Source organism: Sceloporus occidentalis, unplaced genomic scaffold (genome assembly GCF_023333645.1).
Source record: "Sceloporus occidentalis isolate IW3139 unplaced genomic scaffold, rSceOcc1.0.p SCAF_129, whole genome shotgun sequence".
In the NCBI taxonomy this organism is placed as follows: domain Eukaryota; kingdom Metazoa; phylum Chordata; class Lepidosauria; order Squamata; family Phrynosomatidae; genus Sceloporus; species Sceloporus occidentalis.
In genome coordinates, this window is record NW_028317109.1 from 1,553,237 (window position 1) to 1,575,712 (window position 22,476).

Consider the following 22,476-nt stretch of genomic DNA (forward strand, 5'->3'; position numbering starts at 1 on the left):
AGGAGCATCCACTGGGGGTAAGAGAAGAAGAAAACGGAGTTAATCGCAAGCAGACTGCTCCCAAAATTCAAAATATACATTAAAGTCCATATGATGGCGGAAGTGGCCCTTTAAAAAAAAGGGACTATTTTCCAGTGACCTGTTCAGGGGCATTTAGTGGCAAAATAAATTATCGCCTTGCTGTAAGCTCCCCTCCTTTACTCCACCTTTTAAAGCTGCCAGAACCAATCAGCTTCCACATAAGGGGGGGGTTACTTAATGGGCAGTAATAATGTTAACAGAGAGGGGGGATCTTCAAGATTACTCTGCCCTGTTTAGATTACTCCTCCCTATTAAGTAAGCCAACCCATTTCACGGAAGGGGTGGGGTTACTTAACAGGGAGGAGAGTTGTTCAGGATTACTCCGCCCTGTTTACATTACTCCTCCATATTAAGTAAGCCAACCCATTTCACAGAAGGGGTGGGGTTATTTAATAGGGAGGAGTAATGTTAACAGAGAGGGGGGGGATCTTCAAGATTACTCGGCCCTGTTTAGATTACTCCTCCCCATTAATTAAGCCCGCCCATTTCACAGAAGGGATGGGGTTACTTAACAGGGCGGAGTAATGTTAACAAAGAGGAGTGATCGTGAAGATCTTGAGAACTTGAAATAAAGATGGCTGTGCATGATCAATTCAGGTTTCAGAGAGTCTCTACGGGACCTCATGGGCGTGGCTTTACTGCCCATTCTCCACCCACTTTCTTCCATTTTCTTGTATAGTATATACTCTTTGTGATTAGTGGATAGGCTACACTTTGACATCATTTATAACTCTCGGCTCTGGATCACAGAAATTGCATCATCGACACTCGCAGAGACACAGATTTGTTTTTATCTCCGTTCTCTTGTCTACCGTGAAAAACGATAAAGACGAATTTTACCCACCTCTGCCTCCTGAAGATAAATTCCTTTTCCATCTTCACTTAAGTTCTGAAATACCTCTGAAAAAAGTGGGAAAAAAAGTGAAATAAAAAAAAAAAGTACTTTTTTTTTCTTAACAGCAGTTCAACTAAAACTGCTGAAGCAAAACATACAATTATTTACAACACCAAATAAAACATACTTCAAGTTGGTGTTATCTGCCAAAAAAAAGTATTAGGAAAAATTCAGTTTTTAAGTTAAAAATACAATGTTGAGGTTCAGAATCTTGCTTATCACAAAAAAAACAGAGAAAATATAATTCTGTATGAAATAAAAAAATGCAATACTCTAAATGCACTCGTCAAAGGAGCTGGGGAAGCAGTTTCCTGTTGCACTTCCTTTCTGCACAGGAAGTTACTGTAAAGCATTTGCGAACACAGGAAGGAAGCCTGGGGGACAATGTTTTTGAAAATTGCAAATTCAATTTTTAAATATTTAGAATTAGGTCACTAAAAAAAAAATTAGGTTTACTTTATGGCTGTTAAATAAATTGTTTAATAAATGTTTATTTTAGGGTTTTACTTTCGGGGACTAATTGGATGGCTTCTAATACAAATAAACCATCCTATAGGACTATATTTTGGTTCCCAGGCAGGGTGACCACATTGAGGTTTGTTTTTTTTTGACCAGCGACTGCACAGTGCTGCCCCCTGCAGCATGTGGGGTGTATGAACTCGCAAAAGGAAATCAATTATTATTTATTGGTCCATTTATTGGTCCATTAAAATAACATGAAATGGATGAGAAATCCAGCGCAGACAGGGTTAATGTTGTAGATGACTATTGTAGCTGGAAATGGCTGATTTTTAATGGAATCTCTTCATAGGCGTACAGAGGCCCTTTATCACTCCCATCACTCCTGTGTGCCAATGGCCCTTTATCACTCCCATCACTCCTGTGTTCCAATGGCCCTTTATCACTCCCATAACTCCTGTGTTCCAATGGCCCTTTATCACTCCCATCACTCCTGGGTCCCAATGGCCCTTTATCACTCCCATCACTCCTGTGTTCCAATGGCACGTTGTGTTCCAAGTTTAAGTGTAAAAGGCTAATTGATGGTTAGAAAACCCTTTTTGTAATTATGTTGCAGCCAGAAATGTCCTTGTTTTCCATGAAAACAGCTGAGTGACCCCAAACTCTTGAATGGTAATTTATGTCGGGAGGCTTGCGTTGCGTAACATGATAAAAATGGCAGCATGCGCTGCATGGGTTAATGCATATTATTTAAATCATGTAATTACCGATTACCTTCAAAATACTGTATATCTGTTCATATAACATCTAAATTTAAAGGGCACGCGTCCCAAAATATGTCCATGCGCGCTGATCATCTTTGAACACTGTACATTTTCTATAAGTTATCCTGTCTGTCCCATACATTTTGCTACACAGATGGGCTTCACATTTTTGTTGTTAATACTACATCATCCATTCCCCACGTCCTACCTGTACCGCTGGCCGGCGGTGACGGTGGCACAACGTGGGGAAAGGATGAGAAGAGCCTTGACGCGGCGGAGGTGGAGCAGGCGGTAGAGACATGGTTCGGCGCAGCCTAGAAACTATGAGAGCACAACGTGGATTAGTGAGGAAAGCAGTAAGATGACCACAAGGGACAGAACCCTCCATTACCTCCTTTCCCATAAGCCCTAATACCACCCATTAGAATTTAGTAGCTGATGATGATGATGAAATCTTCCCCTTATCAGAATTTGTAATTCCAGTGATTATATCTCATGATTTCCCCCCAAAAGACTCAAGAAGGATCTGCTGTATGGGGTTCTCCATTAAGTAAACCACCAACTTGTCTAGCCCCATTGTGTCCACGCCTAGGTGGATCTCTTCTTCTCTAATTCATGTCCAGGAGAAACCAAGTGTCCACACAAGAACTGTCTGTGACAAGACTTGACGAGACTGTTGGTGCCTATTTACCATGTTCTGACCTCTACGTTGATTTACCCCCCACCCTCATTTTAAAGTTCCCAGTCACAAGAACATCTGTATAGACATCTTCCATTTCCAAAACAAGTCTCCTCCACCCAAGGCCTTAGGCCTGGCCAACAGGATTTATGTTTCACAGCAGCTGGAGCGCCCCAGGGTGGCCGTGCCAAACTATCCATCTGCCATGGACCACAACTCCCAATAACCACCTACTTAAAAACAGAGGGGAGATAACTTAACGGGAATGAATAATCATGAAGATCTTGAGAATAGGAAGTTAAGATGATTACTCCCATGGTTCAATTTGCACCCGATACTTCTTGTTATCGTATAAAAGCATTTTTTTGTTTTGTTTATGCAGTTGATTGGGCAACAACCTATCAGTGTCTGCTTTCGTGTCACATGACACTTAAGTGTTCCCAGTCAAAAATATAACATGTGAAACATATGCCAAGACCACTACATGGGTTTATTTAGTGTGTATATAACATTAAGACGTAGAATGTCAGAAAAGGACAGAGCCACCTTCGGAAAACCTTCGGAAAACGCCATGGCTTGCTCTACTGACCCCTAGAGGCCATATGTGGAAATGCATTTTTGGGGAACAAGAAATAAATAGGCTCCCCCAGACATATTATAGAAGATGTCTGGATAATTCTCTCTCTCTCTCTCTCTCTCTATATATATATATATATATATATATATATATATATATATATATCTTGTATATACTAATTAACACTTATTTATAATTATTTATGGTGGGTAATTTGCATTTTGTAGCAAAGCCAATCAATACACTTCTACATCAGCTTCTCATTAACATGAAATTGTTTGATTTACCTCCATTGATTTCCATCCTCAGCATGAAGCAGACAAAATTTTCGAAGTCGATTTTCAGGGATGAGTTGCCGTACCGTAGTGCCATGAGGTTGTAGAATTGATGGCTTAATGTAATTCCTTAGGGGCCAAAAAAAAAAAAAGGTCAATAACGCAAGGATTTAGGAGATATCTCTATTCCCCTCACAAACTCATATCTTCCAACGTAGATCTTATCTCTACAAGGCACAGAAGTGATTGATTGCCTGCAGGTTCCACTCGGGAGAGAATCAATACCAGGGTAGATATATACAGTGTGCACCGAGCCAGATAAAGTATATAGCTGAAGAACGCTCTCCGAGAGCGAGTACAGTATATATACACCGATCGATGTTTTGCTACATAAAGAAAATGATTATACGTATGACCCAATCACCAGTCATCTTACTTGCCGTATCGATGAAGGACATCAAACGTTCTTCAACTTTTTGAAAATTATTTGGTATTCTATTTATTTTTTATTTATTTTTTTACATTTTTATTACCTTTTTCTTGTACCGCAGCCTGCAGGTCAGTCAGTTTCAGATAACCGGATTTATCGGTGTCTCTCCTTTGGAAAATCTCCTATAGAAGCAAAAAAAGGTGGCTTTTTTATTTATTTTATTTTTATTTTATTTGTTATTTCCACCGTGTAAAAAAAACCAGAAACAAATGAATCACATAAATCTCAATTTGAGTCAGAGTAAGTAGAATGTTATGTTACGCATTTGGGGAGATTATGGGAAATTTACCTTTTTTCTAGGTTCAGAATTGTGGGAAAGGGGGGAAAATAATCATTTTTATTTTTTTATTATTATTGAAAATAATCATAGATTAGTGAAAATAATTCTGTCCTTATTTTATTTCACTATATGATCAGTACATTTCCTATTTTTACAGAACAAATAATTAATTAATTAAATACGTGTGCGTCGGCCCTGAGACACTTTAAATCCACAATGAACATTCTGTTGTTGGGATTTGCTAACGATGGAAACCAAAAAGTTATATTCTTATAAAAATAGTGACTTGTCAGGAGGTAAAGATATTTTGAATGAAGTCACCTGAATTCAAGCAGGGATTCCACCTGTGATAAAGCAGGGATGCTCAGATATCATTAAATTAGAGTAGAATATGAATCTGCTCGTTCACCCCAACACCTTTCTTGCAGTTTATTGATCAGTTCTATTATTACTAATTAACTAACCATTAAAACATTGATGGAATTCAAGCATCTTATCATCTTTAAGAAACATCAAGCTCCGCTCACCTGATAGGACAGGAGCCTCTTCCACAAACCTCTGAATTCTTGCATGTTTAACGTCCCAGAGGTGTTCATCTGTAGTTTTAGTCCATTAAGGCTAATAACGAGTATTTTTACCAAAATACTATAATATAAATATAACAAGCAAATATATGATTATTATATACTTATTATATAGATAATTATAATAATAAAACTTAATTAGAATAAAACTTAATAATAATGATTAAAAAGAAAACATATTATTTGTAGACTAAAATAGTTATCTGAAATCAAATAGATTATATTATTATTATTATTATTATTATTTAAATGAGATAAGTAATTTATCTTATTTACGATTTCACGTCCCCCTCAAGTGACGAGATTGTAAACTCCTAGGAGCCGGGCCCTCTTCTCCTTTTGTACCAGTTTGTTATTGTTATTATTTTAAATTCATCCTATCCTGATTGTAAAGTGCTACAAAATATGCTATCGCTATATTTAAATAAATGTAATGTAATATAATAATTATAACACTTTTAATAATAATAATGATAAAAAAGCAAATATAATATTTGTAGACTAAAATTGTTATCCAAAATAAACATATTATATTATTATTATTATGATAAAACATTTATTGATAATGATTAAAAAGATAGATACCAAATATCTATGGTACAATGTAATGAAGAGGAAAATACTGTATGGCAATAAATATCTAGCGACACGTCTGCCCCCCCCCCCGACCCAATTGTGATTTGTTCACTGAAAGGTCCAATAAATAAATCACTCAGCCAGATCCCATTTATAAACCCTGCATTCCGTCTTAATCTAAAAAGTGTCAAAACCAGGTCTGGTAGAATTCGTAAAGGATTAGGATGGTTTAGCTACCGCTGTGGACCGAAGCACAGAGAGGAATTCTGCCTAGTTGTGAACCATAAAGCTCACAATCTATAATGGAGGATTATATTAATCATGATTAAATATAGAAGCATTGATTCTGACGATCGGCCCCCTTCGGCCCCCCTCTAGTCGCCCGTTTCTCCTGCTGTAAAGACTCAAACCTTAATCAGTCGTTGGTCTCGTCTTAGATTCAGGAGCCGTATGTCTATAACTTCCATGGGGCGAGACAAGCAGTTGTCCCAGGAGAGCGCTTGGGCCACCTGGCTCTTGTACCATCGGGTGCTTTTGCTTCTAGAAGTGAGTATGACATCAGTTTGGGGTGCGCCAGGTGCTCCTGCCCCAGACACCAAAATCCCTAGTTTCCACTGTAGTTATTATAATACTAATTTATACATATTCTAGGGCAACAGTGCCCTCTGACGCAGAACAGAGGGGCAAATAATCCTATTGGGTGATCTGGCTCCTCAGTAATCTCCTACTGAATGGACAAGTTTCAAAAGAGATCTCTGATGGGATGGCGGGGGGCTGACTGCGGACATTAAGTTGGGTCTCGTTTGGGGCAGCCACCAACCTTAACACACCCTGCATGTGTACTCAGCGAGTGTGTCTGATAATGAAATACTGCTCTCCGGAAAGCTGTATAAACAGGCAATGCTGGTTGGGAGTAATGGTTTGAGGGGACCCACTGGACCCACTGAGGAGTCAGCAAACCAAAGTCTTTCCACTAAGAAGAAAAGGATACATCCAGCTGCGCCATGATGACTTTACAGGCGTCCAAACTGAACTTCACCGGCGTCTGCTTCACACCTGAAGAGGAATGATAGTAACGTTAATAGTATTTATCTGATATTAACTGCTAGATCAGATCCCGTCACATAGTCAGCTGATCGGGTCTTTGCTATCAGATTCTTCAACCATTCATTAAATATTTGTGATGACTGCAGCAGCGATCAAAGGGTCAAAACCCAAAGAAATAACAGACAAGATCTGGAAAAATGAACACTAAAAGCCAGTCTTCATATTTTACTGCAAAAGGTGTGAGTTCCAACAAAGGTGGTTGGAGAGGCAAACTTTGGCTTTACCCAACACTAAACAAAAAAGCCTGGGAGGTAGTTAAGTGGAACGGTGTACCAGCAGAAGTGGTAGAGGGGTAATACAGTGAGGGTATTAAACATGCATGGGATAGACATACGGCTCCTGAATCTAAGACGAGACCAACGACTGATTAAGGTTGGAGTCTTTACAGCAGGAGAAACGGGTAGACTAGACGGGGGCCGGATGGGGCCGATCTGCTGTTGGGTTCTGTGTTTCTATTTTTGCTTTGAAATCCAGCATCATAAGTATGTTATCGATCTACCGGTGCAAAGTGTGATATCCATAGACTCTGACCCGTAATACATGAAGCGTAGTGGCTTATAAGAAACTGAGACTACATATAATGACATTTGACTGACAGCCCAAGTAATGGGATGATTGATAGATGTCAATCAATTTAAAAGGCACCGTTAACAGTTCAAGATTCCAAAATCCGCAGACAGCTTGTGAGAAAATACCATTGTTGGCTGTCTCCTGGGCGTATTGTTTTATAAGAGACGTTTCTTTCCGTCTATTAGAATCTGAAACTGGGATACGTCTCAAAATCCCGAAAATAAGTCTACGCAGGAATTTTTGTTCAAAACATTTCAAAATATATATTCATGAAATTCATGAAAATCACTTCTACTGGTTTGAATAAGACAGCAAGTGAAACAAATTATGCGTAATCTGGGAAAATACGAGTTTGGGTCATAAACCGCGAGCACTTACCTGCCCAGGATACTTTGTTTAGAAGCATTTGAAGCTGAGAAACACTGATTTCCGGATGCTTTGAGAAAAAAAAAAAAGAAGAAAGATAGACTTAACACTTCAAGATGCAAATTATTTCCACTTCTAATTAGCATATTGTATTTATCCCTACAAGGTGTGTGTGAGCATGAATCTGAATGAGAAAGCGCTTGTGTATGCATAAGTGGTGTGAGTGTGTAAGTGTGTGTGAGCATGAATGTATATTATTATTATTATTATTATTTTTATTATCTTTTATTTATATAGCTCCAACAATTTACGCAGCACTTAATACAATACATAGATTCAAGGGGTCCGACAAGACGAGAATTGACAGCCTAAGACAAACCGATACATAAGGTGAAGAGAGCCCTGCTCGCAAGTTTACAATCATGAGAGAATGGGGTGACATATATATATATATATATTTGTGTGTGGTGTGAGAGGGAGTGTGTGTTAGTATGAGTAAGTGAATGCATAAGTATGTGTGTTAGCATGTGTATATTTATGTAAGTGTGTTTAGGTATGTTGCAGGGGGCAAAGAAGGCTGTTTGGCAATGTTTGAAGGCAATGATGGCACAGACAATCGGTTTGGGGGCAATTAGGACACAAACAAGTTGTTTGGGGGGCACCGATAGCACAGGCAAAGTGTTTGGGAATTAGGATGGCACTTATAAGCTGCTTGTGGCAAATGTGGCACTCACAAACTTTTTGTGGGCAAAGGTTGCACAGCGAGACATGTTGCTTAGTAAAATTGGGGGCCTTGGGACAATTTTTGCACAGGAGCCCAGGAGTTTCTAGTTACGCTCCTGGTTTTTATCATACCTAAAATTAGTTACAGTTTGTGCTTTTTGTGTGCCAATTAACGTGTTTGGATCAAAAGAGGGAAGTTAAGACTGGATGCAGCCTGTGGCAGAGCCAGCATTATCCAATCCGTTTCCTCCCCACCTTTATTAAACCAATCAAAAACAATCAGCAACTTAACAATAGGGGTGAGCTAACGTAACAGGAAGTGATGATCATGCAGCTCCTGGGAACAGGAAGTTATCCATACTTGAAAATGCATTGCTTGTTGCGTCACTATTTCACGGGCAAACTCCGTGTTCCATTAGCATGCAACATTGTGACACGTGCGATATACGTTTCCTTATTAAATGCACAGATTATCACGAAAATTGGCTCTTACTTTTTCGAAGCATTTGGTGAAGACGTTTTCCCAAATTTTTTCATCCTGTTTGTCTGCAATTTTCTGTTGCAATCAAAAATCACCAAAAAAAAACCACATCAGCGCCATGGGAGAGCGGCCCGGTCTCTAACAGTGTTAGAGGGGGGCTAATAACATAATATAATACTATATAATATTACTAGAATAATAATATATATATGATGTTGGTAATTCTGATACCCGTTCTCTCGGCAGTAATATGGGGTTAAACCTTGTCCTAGGGCCACAGCCACCACTCGAGGATGGGGTCCAGGCAAGCAGGTGAAAAACTGGTTCCTCTCTGAGCGTGATGGGGGTTGCAATGCAATATCAAATAGAGGGTTGCTGTTTGGGCTGCTAAGGGGCCAGCAGAACAATGCTTCCTAATCTGAGGCGTGGGGGGAGGGGGTAAGACCCTTACAATGAAATAAGATCCGCCATCCTCGGGATGGTGAAGTTTCATTAAAATGCTAATTATTGGGCTTATACGAGTATCTCTGGTCCTATATATCTCCCTTAAGCCCTATCGCAACGTGTAAACCCGCTGCTGTTTGGTACTGATAAGGCATTTAGACCGTATGCATTACTATCCGGACAAAAGAGAACACCCTTCGAGTGCCAAAAGACACTCTTCTGCCACTAAAACGTTTAATTAACCAAAATGTCTCAGATTTTCAGAAATTAGAGTGATCAGATTTTATGTGTTATTACATCACAGCATCGGCTGTCTTCACTAACTAGAAGGATAAACCAAGAGAATGATACATAAGTCAAGGGACTTATATCAGTGCATATGGATAAATGGAACAGCCTCCCAGCAGAAGTGGTAGAGGGTAATACAGTGAGGGTATCAAACACGCATGGGATAGACATACGGCTCCTGAATCTAAGACGAGACCAACGACTGATTAAGGTTCGAGTCTTTACAGCAGGAGAAACGGGCGGCTAGACGGGGGCCGATCTGGCTGAATATTCAATGTTTCTGTGTAAAGACGCGCTTATTGACAGACTGGCCCCTGTTACATCAGTTTGGATACAGCGCCCCCTGCTGTAAATTTTGCACTTTACACCTTAAATTGCACTTGAAATTCATACAAAAAATACTTACTTTGCAACATAAAACAATGTTTGGACTCTCGGTTTGCTCCCTGAAATAACAATGTAATATTAATGTTTTTTTATTCAATATATATATATATATATATATATATATATATAAATAATAATACAGTCAGTTTTGGACACTATAAACATTTTGGAAATTGTTCCTGGAGGCCTGAGATAATTAAATTCACTGCCTAGATTTGTATTGTTCTTATAAAAAAATAACTTAATAACTTTATAATTAATTAGAACTCACAAAAATATATTTTTATTATTTATTTATTTTAAATTCAATTTTATTACTTTAAAAATGTTCCTACTCCCTATATGTTCTCCCTTCTTTGTATAACGTGGATTATTGAGTTACATTTTTTTTTTTACAAAATTTTTTTTTTTTAATTTTAAATAACATTGTATTTTATTTATTTTTTTTTTTAAATCTCTTTATATTTTATTTTCAATGGTCTAGCTTGAATTAAAAATGGATAATAGAGTTACATTAAATTTACAAAAAAAATTTTTTTTTTTATTAGAAATTCAATTTTATTATTTTAAAAATATGCCTACTAGTTTTTATGTCATGGGTTGCATGAAATTATTTTTTTCTTTATTTTTCGTTATTTTTTTAATACTATTTCGCTTCCCCCGCCCCATTCCTTATGATAACGCAGTTGATAATGACTACAATAATGTGAGATCCAAAAAGAGCCATCCTTACTCTAGAACGTGTTTTCTGGAGAAGACTCGGAGGATGAATTCACATTCCTCGTCGGGTTCAGCTGTGGAAGGGACAATGACGTAAGATCCTGGAAGCAGGTGGTAATCCTGGGTCACTTCGCGCTCGTTGATAAAAACACATTTGTTGTTGATAGGACGATGGTTGATGAAGAAGGTTTGGGGTAACCTGCTTCTAATACTTTGATACTGTTACAGGGCACAAAAAAAGAAATCCATGTAGAAATTCAATCGTTGTGCGATAAATTACAGCTCCGGCATTACCAAAACCCGACTTTAATGCCAGCCAACTGGAAGACGTTGATGCAGAACATCCAAGTTGGGATAAACGTAGAATGACATAAAAACATTTTGCCAAATTTTCTTAGAATTTTAAATTTGCTCTATTTAGTTCGTCAGGAGTTGAGAATAAGAGAATAAATATTTTATAACACTTGAAATGAAATCTAATGGCAATTTTTGAAGACAGTGTTAAAGAGATAAATCACTTTTAACTCGATCAAGGTGTTGAAGGGGAACCCTTACCATAGTATTCTTCATTCCAAGCATCAGATTAAAAATACATTTTCTTTAATCTTGCGCTATTTTCTTTTTTTTACCCCAGTTATAGTTTTTGCCCCATAATATAATGTTTTCAGGCAGCTGCGTATTAGTATGTGTTCTCGCTCTGTTATCTGAGCCCTACTACTAGACAACCACCCCGACTCCTTATCATACTGTCTGTGGGAAACAATAGAAAGGCTCAGTCTTAATCATCCAGCTTGACTGTCTGACAAATGAAAGCCTATGGAGGAACGGACTTTATTAGCATCGCCATAAAGCATCCGCTCAGTGTGGTGTTTGAGCCGGGAAAGTCACCCAAAATATCACATGACTGACAGCAACGGCGCCTCCAGGTCTGCAGATAAAGGGAGTTTATTGGGACAAAATCAGATAAAACCAGGTTATTACTGTATACAGTGTTGGGGGTTATATTACTGTATACAGCGCTGGGGGGGTTATATTACTGTATACAGCGCTGGGGGTTATTACTGTATACAGCGCTGTGGGGTTATATTACTGTATACAGCGCTGGGGGTTATATTACTGTATACAGCGCTGGGGGTTATATTACTGTATTCAGTGTTGGGGGTTATATTACTGTATACATCCCTGGGGGTTATATTACTGTATACAGCGCTGGGGGGTTATATTACTGTATACAGCGCTGGGGGTTATATTACTGTATACAGTGCTGGAGGTTATATTACTGTATACAGCACTGGGGGTTATATTACTGTATACAGCACTGGGGGTTATATTACTGTATACAGTGCTGGGGGTTATGTTACTGTATACAGCGCTGGGGGGTTATTACTGTATACAGCGCTGGGGGTTATTACTGTATACAGCGCTGGGGGTTATATTACTGTATACAGTGCTGGGGGGTTATATTACTGTATACAGCGCTGGGGGTTATATTACTGTATACAGCGCTGGGGGTTATATTACTGTATACAGCGCTGGGAGTTATATTACTGTATACAGCGCTGGGGGTTATTACTGTATACAGTGCTGGGGGGTTATATTACTGTATACAGCGCCGTGGGGAGTTATTACTGTATACAGCGCTGGGGGTTATTACTGTATACAGTGTTAGGTTTTATACTCAAGGAAAAATGTATTTTCCTCTCTATAGGCTGCTTAATAACATATACTTGGTATAATATATATATATATAGATGGCCACCTAATGAGAAGGACGGGCAGTAAATCTCCTTGTTACATCGGGGCTCCCATCTCTTGCTTGTAAAACAAATGAATGCACCTCTGCTTTTATTTTCATCAATATCGAGATTTATTATCCTTCAAGGGCTGAAAGCGGCTTCGGTTTTAAAACCCTCAGCATTAATCTCTGAGCGCAATAAAAGCTGCATTTGACCTCCCGACATCCTGCAATTTCTACCCGCAACTCAGACACTCGGCGAGTTCTCCCTGACCTCATCATTCTCCCGCCGGCGAAACATGTAATTAAAGATAATAACGACGATTATTAAATTATGACAAAAGCTCTAAAAAAAAAAATATATACTCTCAAGTCTAGAAACAGCTATTTTATGTCAACATTCCAACGCAGGGAAGACAAAAGGTTTTGTCTACAAGCTGAAGCTTGAAGGACATCAATTTTTTTCTAAGCCTCTGTATAAGAGGCTGGATTTGCTACACTGATTTAACCCCTTCCCCGTATAAAACATGGCAGCGGAATCTGAAATTATATGACTAATTCTATTATCCGCAAGTTTGTTTTTTTTTGTTTTTTTTTTACCAATGCCTTCTAAGAAGATCCCATCCCCCGAACACAATTAATATTATTAGAATAAAAAATAATAAATATATAAAAATAAATAAGAAACTGAAGGTACTCACTTCAGGCGGCACCTAAAAAGTGAAACAGAAAATAAAGGAATAATTAGAAAAAAAAATAATAACTTTACCTCGAAACGACAATATCCCCCCCCCCCCGTATTATTGGGTCAGTATCCCTTTAAACCTCGCCTTTTACTGATACATGGAAACAAGGAAATGTTCTAGTATTCAGATGTGACGGACTGCTGTTTAATGATCTTATAAAGAGGACTAAAGGACGCCTATTCTTGCTCGAGATGTAAATCTATATTCCACAATCTCTTGCATCCCAACTCTCAACCTTTTCTCAGGATAGTCACGATTTTCTACTCTATCCCGCTGCCGTCCTTTTTGGAAAGAAGTAGAACTCGGTGGGAGAGCTGGATTCAGGACGGTAACTCCTGCGGATCCGATTTAATTCTCCAGTGCATGGAGAGTGCATTCTGTGCATGCACAGTAGTGTTGCTAGTTTGATTGACACGCTAGCCTCCCAAGCTCCGCCCCTCGGTGTCCCGAATGACCGGATGGGGGGGGGGTAGAATTTGGGAGGCATGAAATCTGCTTATATGAATACTGAACGTCTGTTACATTCTAGGCAAAGAGACTTACCATAAAAATGGACAGTCCAATGAACAGAGGCGGTGATTGGTTCCGGTGCTTGTGGTTCTGTTTCTGAAGAAGCGACACCAGCACATTACAGGAGTTGGTATATTTTTCCATATCGTCTCCTTTGATGATTTTCAGACGGTACTGAGGGTTTTTCCAATATGTTTCTACAAAAAAAAAGGGCATTTACTCGTTATAGATTAATAACATTTCCTTATCACAAATAATATTCCACACAAATATATACGCCGCCGTTCAAAAGTTTGGGGTCAATCAGCTGTTTTCCAATGGCCAACAAGGGTCACTTTTATAGAGTGTGGTGTAAGAATTGGCTCGCTGAGCTTCGCCAAGACATTTTTACATAACTTTGGGACTTATTAGGACATATTTCTGCAAATAACTAATTCCCTGCTGTTTCTATACACATTATCAGGGCTTTTAGGGCTGTAGAACCCTGCGATACCCTCATGCCCAGCAAACATTCTGAGCTACCAGAAACGAGGGGCATCAGGGGAGGAGAAGAACATCAGGAGAAGAAAGATGGGGCATCAGAGGAGGAAAGAGGGGCATCAGCAGAGGAAAGAGGAGCAAAGAGATGTGGGTCCCAGAAATAGACTGGCTTTCCCAACAGGACAAGACTGGTGGTGGCTGGGTGGCCATGGCACTTTAAGCCTGGCGGCCACCTGATATCGTTAGCCTATTTTTTTTCTACTCATGTAGCATGTTGGTCGGGCAAATCCACCTGTTGGCCGTATGCTGTAAACCCAATCTGTGAAGTAATGTCGGCCCGTGGCCCCCGGGCATTTGCCTGGTGTGTCCGATGGCCAGACCAGGCCTGCTTACCAAACTCAAAAAAAAAAGGCAGGTATAGAACGCCATTTACCCGTGTATGTCATTCTACCCCCCGCAGTGCTGCCTGCAGTCCATTTGCCGGCTTGCATGGACAATGTCCATTGTCTGCCATTTTGATGGCTTATGAGGTCCGGTGTCAGCTTGCAGATGACCAGCTCTACAAAATGAGTTTCGAAATCTTCGATAGACATCCTACCGAGATAGAAAATAAAAAAAACCATCAGACGCCATCAACAGTCATTATCAGGTCAGGTTTATATCATAAAAAGAAATGCAAGAACTACAATTCACATCATCCCTCAGCCAGCAGTGAGTCCTCCAGAGGATTATGGGAGTCAGAGGTACAGGCTACGGAGCTGTGCGCTCAAAAATTGAAATCGAATAAAAAAAGATGGTTCCTATCACCATAGAAACCAATGGTAATAATGGATCTATTGACCTATTGATCTATTGATCGCTATGACGATAAGACCACTTTTCACTACAATCGGTTTTTTATAACCCGCTCTCTCCCCGATTTGTCTCTTGATTTCAGACCAACAGAGCGTTAGAGTTCAAATAGAACTTTATCGAGGACCATGTCATTTTTTTATACGTCTCTCCAAAATATTTAGAAATTCGATAGATGTTTGATGGGACAATACTGTTTTTATAGAGGTTAATCTAATCTGCCTGTTTTTCATGCATGGGATAGACATACGGCTCCTGAATCTGGGAGGGTGGTAGATGAGTGGAACAGCCTCCCAGCAGAAGTGGTAGAGGGTAATACAGTGAGGGTATTAAACATGCATGGGATAGACATACGGCTCCTGAATCTAAGACGAGACCAACGACTGATTAAGGTTTGAGTCGTTACGGCAGTAGAAACGGGCGACTAGATGGGGGCCGAATGGGGCCGATCTGCTGGCAGGTTCTAGGTTTCTAAATACTGATAAGTTTGTTTATTTTTTTATTACCAAAATTCGCCGTCTTCTCTGGTCTTTCGTAGTAAAAGTCTCTCCTTAAAGCTGAGTTGTTCCCATTTTGGAGATCTGGCAAAAGTCGAGAAAAGAACGTGATTTATTGTAAAATGTAATTGACGACTTAAAATACACTACCTGGGAAATTATTCTAATAGTTCTTTTTGTAACAATGTTATTCTTTCACTTTTTTTCTTCATTTCTTTCTTTCCTTTCCATCATCTATCTATGTATACATCTATCATCGTATCATTTCTCATCTTTCTTTTCCTTTCCTTCATTTTTTTTAATCTACCTGTTTATATATCTATCCTTTCTTTCTTTCTCCTTATCTATCATCTATCTATCCTTATCCTTTCTTTACCTTTTCTCCTTTCTTTCTATCTATCTATCTATCTATCTATCTATCTATCTATCCTCATGGTGCCAAGAGAGTCAGGAACACATTAAAAAAGGTATTCTAAGCCAGCAGTTATAGTGCAGTATCGCATCGTACCACTAGGGGGTGCCAACAAGCCATAAACACTTGCAGGGGTTTAATTGGGTTACCTGTCACTCCAATTCCCCTTCCATTCAATCTTCCCCCAGGGGTTTCTCAGCCTCACTAAATTCTCTGTACCGGATTTGCAGGTCACCTGAGGAAGGCAAGAGCGGGGATTATTTATTTATGGCGACAAGAACATTCATCACAGGGGTTGTGGGGTTTGTATGAAGGATGGATTTTAAGACTTCATTGGGACGGATTATCTTATTTTGTCTAATAATGTAACCCTCTATGTGTATAGGGTTAAGGCTTATAAGTGGAAGAGCCTCCCAGAAGAAGTGGTAGAGGGTAATACAGTGAGGGTATTAAACATGCATGGGATCAGGCCCGGACTGGGACAAAAAATAGGCCCGGGCATTTAAGACTGAGCAGCCCATTTTTATTTATTTATTTATTGTTAAAGCCCACCCTTCATATACCATCTTTGCATTTCCCCAAATCACTTAAACATTCATGATAGACACAAACACTTACTCACTCATTCACACAAATCATTAACACATATTCATTAATGCAGTCTCACAAATCATTCAAGCAATTCATCCACACATGAATTCATTCATTCTCGTACGCATTCACGCTACCCCCTCTCCCCATCCCCTTCTTATCTGCCCCTTCTATGTTCCCCCTTATCACTATGTACCCCCTCTATCTCCCCCTTTCTATCTAACCCCTCTCCCCCCTCTCACTGCACCCCCTCCCTTACCCTACTTACCTTGTTGCCGGAGTAAGGCACCTACCTTAAAATAGGCTCAGTCAGGACCGGACTGACTGGGCCTCTACGGCCGCATTAACACAGGGCATAAGGGGCACCTGCCCCTTAAGCCCGCAGCAACTGCGACCGTGTCCGCCACTCTAGGAGGCCGGGCAGCCCCCACCAGGGCCGGCCTTAGGGGTGTGCCGCCGCACAGGGCTTAAATTAAAACATCAGGTTTTTTTTTAACTTTATTTAACATCCTCCATGTTAAATAAAGTTAAACAAACTTTATTTAACATGAAGGATGTTAAATAAAGTAAACAACCCCCCCCCCGATGTTTTAATTTAAGCCCTGTGCGGCCGCGCACCCCTAAGGCTGGCCCTGGTGGGGGTTGCCCGGCCTCCTAGAGTGGCGGACCCGGTCGCAGTTGCTGCGGGCTTAAGGGGCAGGTGCCCCTTATGCCCTGTGTTAATGCGGCCGTAGAGGCCCAGTCAGTCCGGTCCTGACTGAGCCTATTTTAAGGTAGGTGCCTGGAGCTGCAGCTCCATCAGCCCCTGCGTCAATCTGGCCCTGCATGGGATAGACATGAGACCAACGACTGATTAAGGTTTGAGTCTTCAAATGGGCAGACAAGACGGGGGGGGGGTTGGGCCGTTGCCCACTTGCTTGACTTACCTTTCTTATGCCCGTCACAGTATAAGCGTGTCCTGCAACCAATCCATTCTCCAGGACCATTTCAGGCTACACATTGAAACAAGAAAATAATTCACATTATAAACTGTGAAGTGCATACCATAAAAAACTTTTAACAATACTAAATATATTAAGATATATATATATATATATATATATATTAAAATATATTACTTATTATTATCTCTGTTGCGTATTCTGTATTTTTTCCCTTTTTTTTTTGCATTATAATTTCCAAAATAAATAAATAAAAAATCATAATCTTCCATCTTTACATATTTACTCATTTTAGGTATAGCACGGAAGCGTTCCCCTGGTTCTCCTGGCAGTGAGGGCATTAAATGTAAAATTCCGCAACTAATATGAAACAACCGATAAAAAGGATTAGAAAAGGTGCTTACGCCAGTGCGCGTCTGGCATCCCATTAACGAGCCGCTGTTGGCTGCCCTTATCATTATGTCCCACAGATCAGGAGGCGCTTGAGCCAACTTGACGGTCAGGTTGACCCCGCCAGTGAAATCAACGAGCGCTTCGGACACTTGGCCAATCTGCATGTCTTCATAGGAGCCGCACAATCTATGAGATACATTGTTAAAGACTGTTACAACAGACAATAGAGAGATGATCCATCATCTCCATATCTCGACGGGGTGTAGGGAATAATAACCTGCCAGACGACCAATCGCGGTGTGCGTACAGATAATTAACATTTATTTCGCAACGACCTCAATGTTCTAACTTTAACCAGGTCTTCATTTTGGCAAAACCTGTCCGGCAACTCATGACGGCTACAAGGCTAATGACGCTACAGTATCCGTGTACGTCTCGGAGAATAATTGTGCTGCCGTTAAGAATGAGAACAGGTGATTCATTCCCATACATTTGTGTTGGACGCAGCCTACGAGAAGAGTTCCGCGTAAACCCCAGTTTAGCAGACAACGTGCTCGATCATTTGAAGCGTTACTTACTTGGCATAAGCCTTCTCCAGGAGCGCTCCCCAAAACAAGTTCTTTTTGACGCATGAGACAAAAAGAAGCTTCCCGTTTTCATTTACCGGCAGCCGGTCGTCCACCACCACGTCAACCCATTCACCGAAACGCCAGAACTGTGGGAGAACGGCGCCGGGATTAGTATGGATGTGTAATATCTCAGACCGAGTAGCTATAGCCGTCTCTCCAGGGCTACAAAGCAGTCCTGATAGAAACGTTGAAATACATAAAGGGATTTAATAAAGAACAGGAGGGGCCAGATGGGGCCGATCTGCTGGAGAAGTGAAAGCTCTTATTCCATGGACCGACTTTCTTCTGCTTTGACGGTCATTAGATCATCATAAACGCTATACTCCGGGGGGGGGAATGTTTTTGAACATTTCATAGAAAATAATGCTGTGACACTCACTCGAAAGTGGAAAAGACCAGCGTAATGTTTCTGAAAGCTCTGGCTTCGAGGCACAACATTGGTTAAAATATCGCGGTGTAAGGTGAGCGACGCAAGTGCAGCCAGAAACCAGCAATTCTCTGCAATACAAAGGAAATGATAGTAACTTATCGATGAATTACCGTACAAAACCAACACTAGAGATCGCAACAACACATCATGAGAAATGGGTTTGGGTCACTCAGCCGTTTTCATGGACAACAAGGACATTTCTGGCTGCAACATAATTACAAAAATGTTTCTAACCATCAATTATCCTTTTAAACTTAAACTTGGATCAGCGAACACAACGTGCCATTGGAACACAGGAGTGATGGGAGTGATAAAGGGCCATTGGAACACAGGAGTGATGGGAGTGATAAAGGGCCATTGGAACACAGGAGTGATGGGAGTGATAAAGGGCCGTTGGAACACAGGAGTGATGGGAGTGATAAAGGGCCATTGGAACACAGGAGTGATGGGAGTGATAAAGGGCCATTGGAACACAGGAGTGATGGGAGTGATAAAGGGCCATTGGAACACAGGAGTGATGGGAGTGATAAAGGGCCATTGGAACACAGGAGTGATGGGAGTGATAAAGGGCCATTGGAACACAGGAGTGATGGGAGTGATAAAGGGCCATTGGAACACAGGAGTGATGGGAGTGATAAAGGGCCATTGGAACACAGGAGTGATGGGAGTGATAAAGGGCCTCTGTACGCCTATGAAGAGATTCCATTAAAAATCAGCCGTTTCCAACTACAATAGTCATTTAGAACATTAACCCCGTCTGCGCTGGATTTCTAATCCATTTCATGTTATTTAAATGGACAAAATTGGCTTTTTCACAAAAAAAAAAATCAAAATTACCCCAAACTGTAAAAAAAACCCACACAAGATGCCTACTTCTCACCATAATTTTGATAATATACCATTGTAAAATGGTATATTATCAAAATTATGGTGAGAAGTAGGCATCTTGTGTGGGTTTTTTTGTTACATGCATTACAAAGGGCGTCTAATCTATCATCAAATTATTTTGTATAACATGTGAACTTGAAAGTTACGTATTAAGATCTGGAGTTTTGGAATATTTCACAAGGAATGTTTAAAAGAAATTGAAAAAATTTACATTCTGTGCCCAGTGGATGAGTGGAGGTTACATATCACATCTTTACATATTGGTTGCTCAGGCAGACTAAGACTAGACAGTAATTTCTAAATTCTAAAAGTATTATACAGTAATAGAATAGGAATTAAAAACATCTAAAATTCTATAAATTGGGGAAAAATAGATTCAAGCTGAATTTTGTTAAGTTTAAAAAATGTTGTTTGTAACAATGAAAAGAACTTGTAAATTAGATGATTTGTACCCAAAAAAACATAGTTAGTACCTGTAAGTCCTTGATGTAAATCAAATCTGGTAACATTTTCAGCAAAAAACAAAGGGTTCTTAACCAGCTCCTGAAAGAACAAAATAATATATATATATATATATGTATATATATATATATTAGCATCTTTTGTTATTTGTTGAATTTTTTTTTTGAGTTTATGTAACATTAATAACCCCCCCCAATAAAAGATGCTACCCAATTGCTATGGTTAATATCCCTGCTTGAATGCAGGTGACTCAATTAAGTGTACATTTGTGTTTCCATGAGGTATTAGAAAGGTTTGGGTAACATTGGGCAAACCACTATATAGAATCTTCATGATGGGCTATTAAAGGGTTAATATTTCAAGTCTCAGGGTCAGTTTATTTAGAATTATTAGAAAGCTCATAGATATGTCAGTCAATGAATTGTTCCAAACATAACTATCAACCACCAAGACCACCAGAGTCAAAAGGACCCATCATCGGTGGAACAGGTCATGATCCAAATGTTAGGTTACCCTAGCAACTGATTTCCTTGTAATTCAACTCTAGCAACCGCATTTGCTAAATTTTATTCTGTTTTTTACCACCGACATCCCTGCACCTATATTGTGGCCTCCACCTTTGGGACTTTGGTTCGACCATCTATGGTTGGAAGGAGCAGGAGGTGACAACCCAACCGCAGTCTGAGAATTAAGACGTCTGTTGGGGTTGACAGAAGCAATTGGCCACACATTACATTACCAGCTGGATGGACTCACATGTGGTCGCTTCCACTCGACGCATGGCGGAAGTTTAAGGAGAAGATTTCCGCTGCCAATAGAACTTAGTTCAGCTGGGAAAGAGCTATCTTCAAACAGTTCCTTATTCCTCAGACACCTCTCCAGCAAACATTGATAGTCCTGGTTTTGAAGTCTCCGAGGCTTTCTGAATGTACCAGTTCGCAAGATCTGTCTTGGCTTCTTCCCACCGGTAATGAGAGAAAGACGCGGCATTGTGATGTGAGGTAGGTCCAAAAGTCGAAACGTGAATTTAACAGAGTCTTTGATGATCTCCAAGACAAGCTCTCAATGGGGGTCTTCAAAAAGATTTCTCAGCAACGCTTTCGAAAAGACCATTATCCAGTAGGTGTCTCCAGGGCCTATCTCCAGTCCCTGTGGAAATAAATATTAAGACAATATTTAACATTTCAGTTGAGATTGAACATATTTTGCCCCATTTCCCACAAAATACTCAAAAATACTCAAAAATCAAGGTCAGGTCTACACATCTCATCGTAAGAAGTCCACGTTATCCGGGTTCTACTATTTCTTTTGTTGTTATTGTTCAGAATGTGTGCAGAGGAACTCACTTCCTCACAACAGGAGCGGCCACGCAGGTTTTCGGGTTACCACATCTCCGTGGAATGTTGGCGTGATGTAATTCCAACAATGAAATAACTCTTCTGCCGTAAAGCGAGCCTCACGTTCCTCACCCAACGACAGTTCCAGAGATACGCTCCTTTTACCACCACCAATGATACGAAATCCTTAACACAATGGGATGGAGGAGATGCGAATCCCAATGGAAATATTTTTTGGAATTCTGATGGTCCGAGTCACTATGTTTGGATTACGAAACATGGAACATCACGCCTTTTGTCACGTTGCTGTTGATTGAATCAAGGTTCAGCTATGGCAAAAAAATGTCCACGTGCATGAGACACTTCTTCGAGTCACATATGGTTTGTTGAGTCTTGGTTTAACACGTTATGAGATCTAGTTAAGACTCAAAGCCCACTAGGCATCTTGTTACTTTATGGAATCTTTGAGAAGCATAGTCTTTCTTTAGAACGTTGGCGTTTGGGAAGGTCCCTCACTTGAGAGAAAGGTCTTCTACTCCTTCTACGTTAGTACATTTAACCTTAGCTGACCTGTCATTTTATTCCATCCTATGAAGAGTTAAACCCATAAAAAAAAAAAAAACAATGAAAGTTTTCAGAAGCTTTTTCGGTGTGTATGGCAACAACCTATCAGGGTCTGGTTTTGTGCCAGCGTTCTTAACAAACAAAATATACATGGGGCAAAACGTTACACGATTATTCATTTATTCCTGGAAACCTTTACAATATATTATATTGATCATAATTAGCTAATCTCTATTTACAGAAAGGAAAAAAATGACATAAAA

The 22,476-nt window shown here is 39.9% G+C and overlaps 1 protein-coding gene across 1 annotated transcript; it reads right to left on the reverse strand.

Annotated features, from left to right (window-relative positions):
- Positions 1-889: 889 nt before the first annotated feature.
- Positions 890-21,302, reverse strand: LOC149281674 (calpain-14-like). The gene is made up of 17 exons (XM_089499105.1): positions 21,245-21,302; positions 18,912-19,030; positions 18,482-18,618; positions 17,915-18,089; positions 17,496-17,561; positions 16,128-16,213; positions 15,576-15,650; positions 14,651-14,811; positions 13,771-13,934; positions 13,183-13,194; positions 10,768-10,965; positions 8,920-8,982; positions 7,716-7,773; positions 6,652-6,716; positions 4,264-4,342; positions 3,743-3,859; positions 890-981 (listed from the first exon to the last, which is right to left on the reverse strand). Exons 1-17 carry the CDS (start codon positions 21,300-21,302, stop codon positions 890-892), a joined length of 1,725 nt encoding a protein of 574 aa, XP_089355231.1.
- Positions 21,303-22,476: the final 1,174 nt, after the last annotated feature.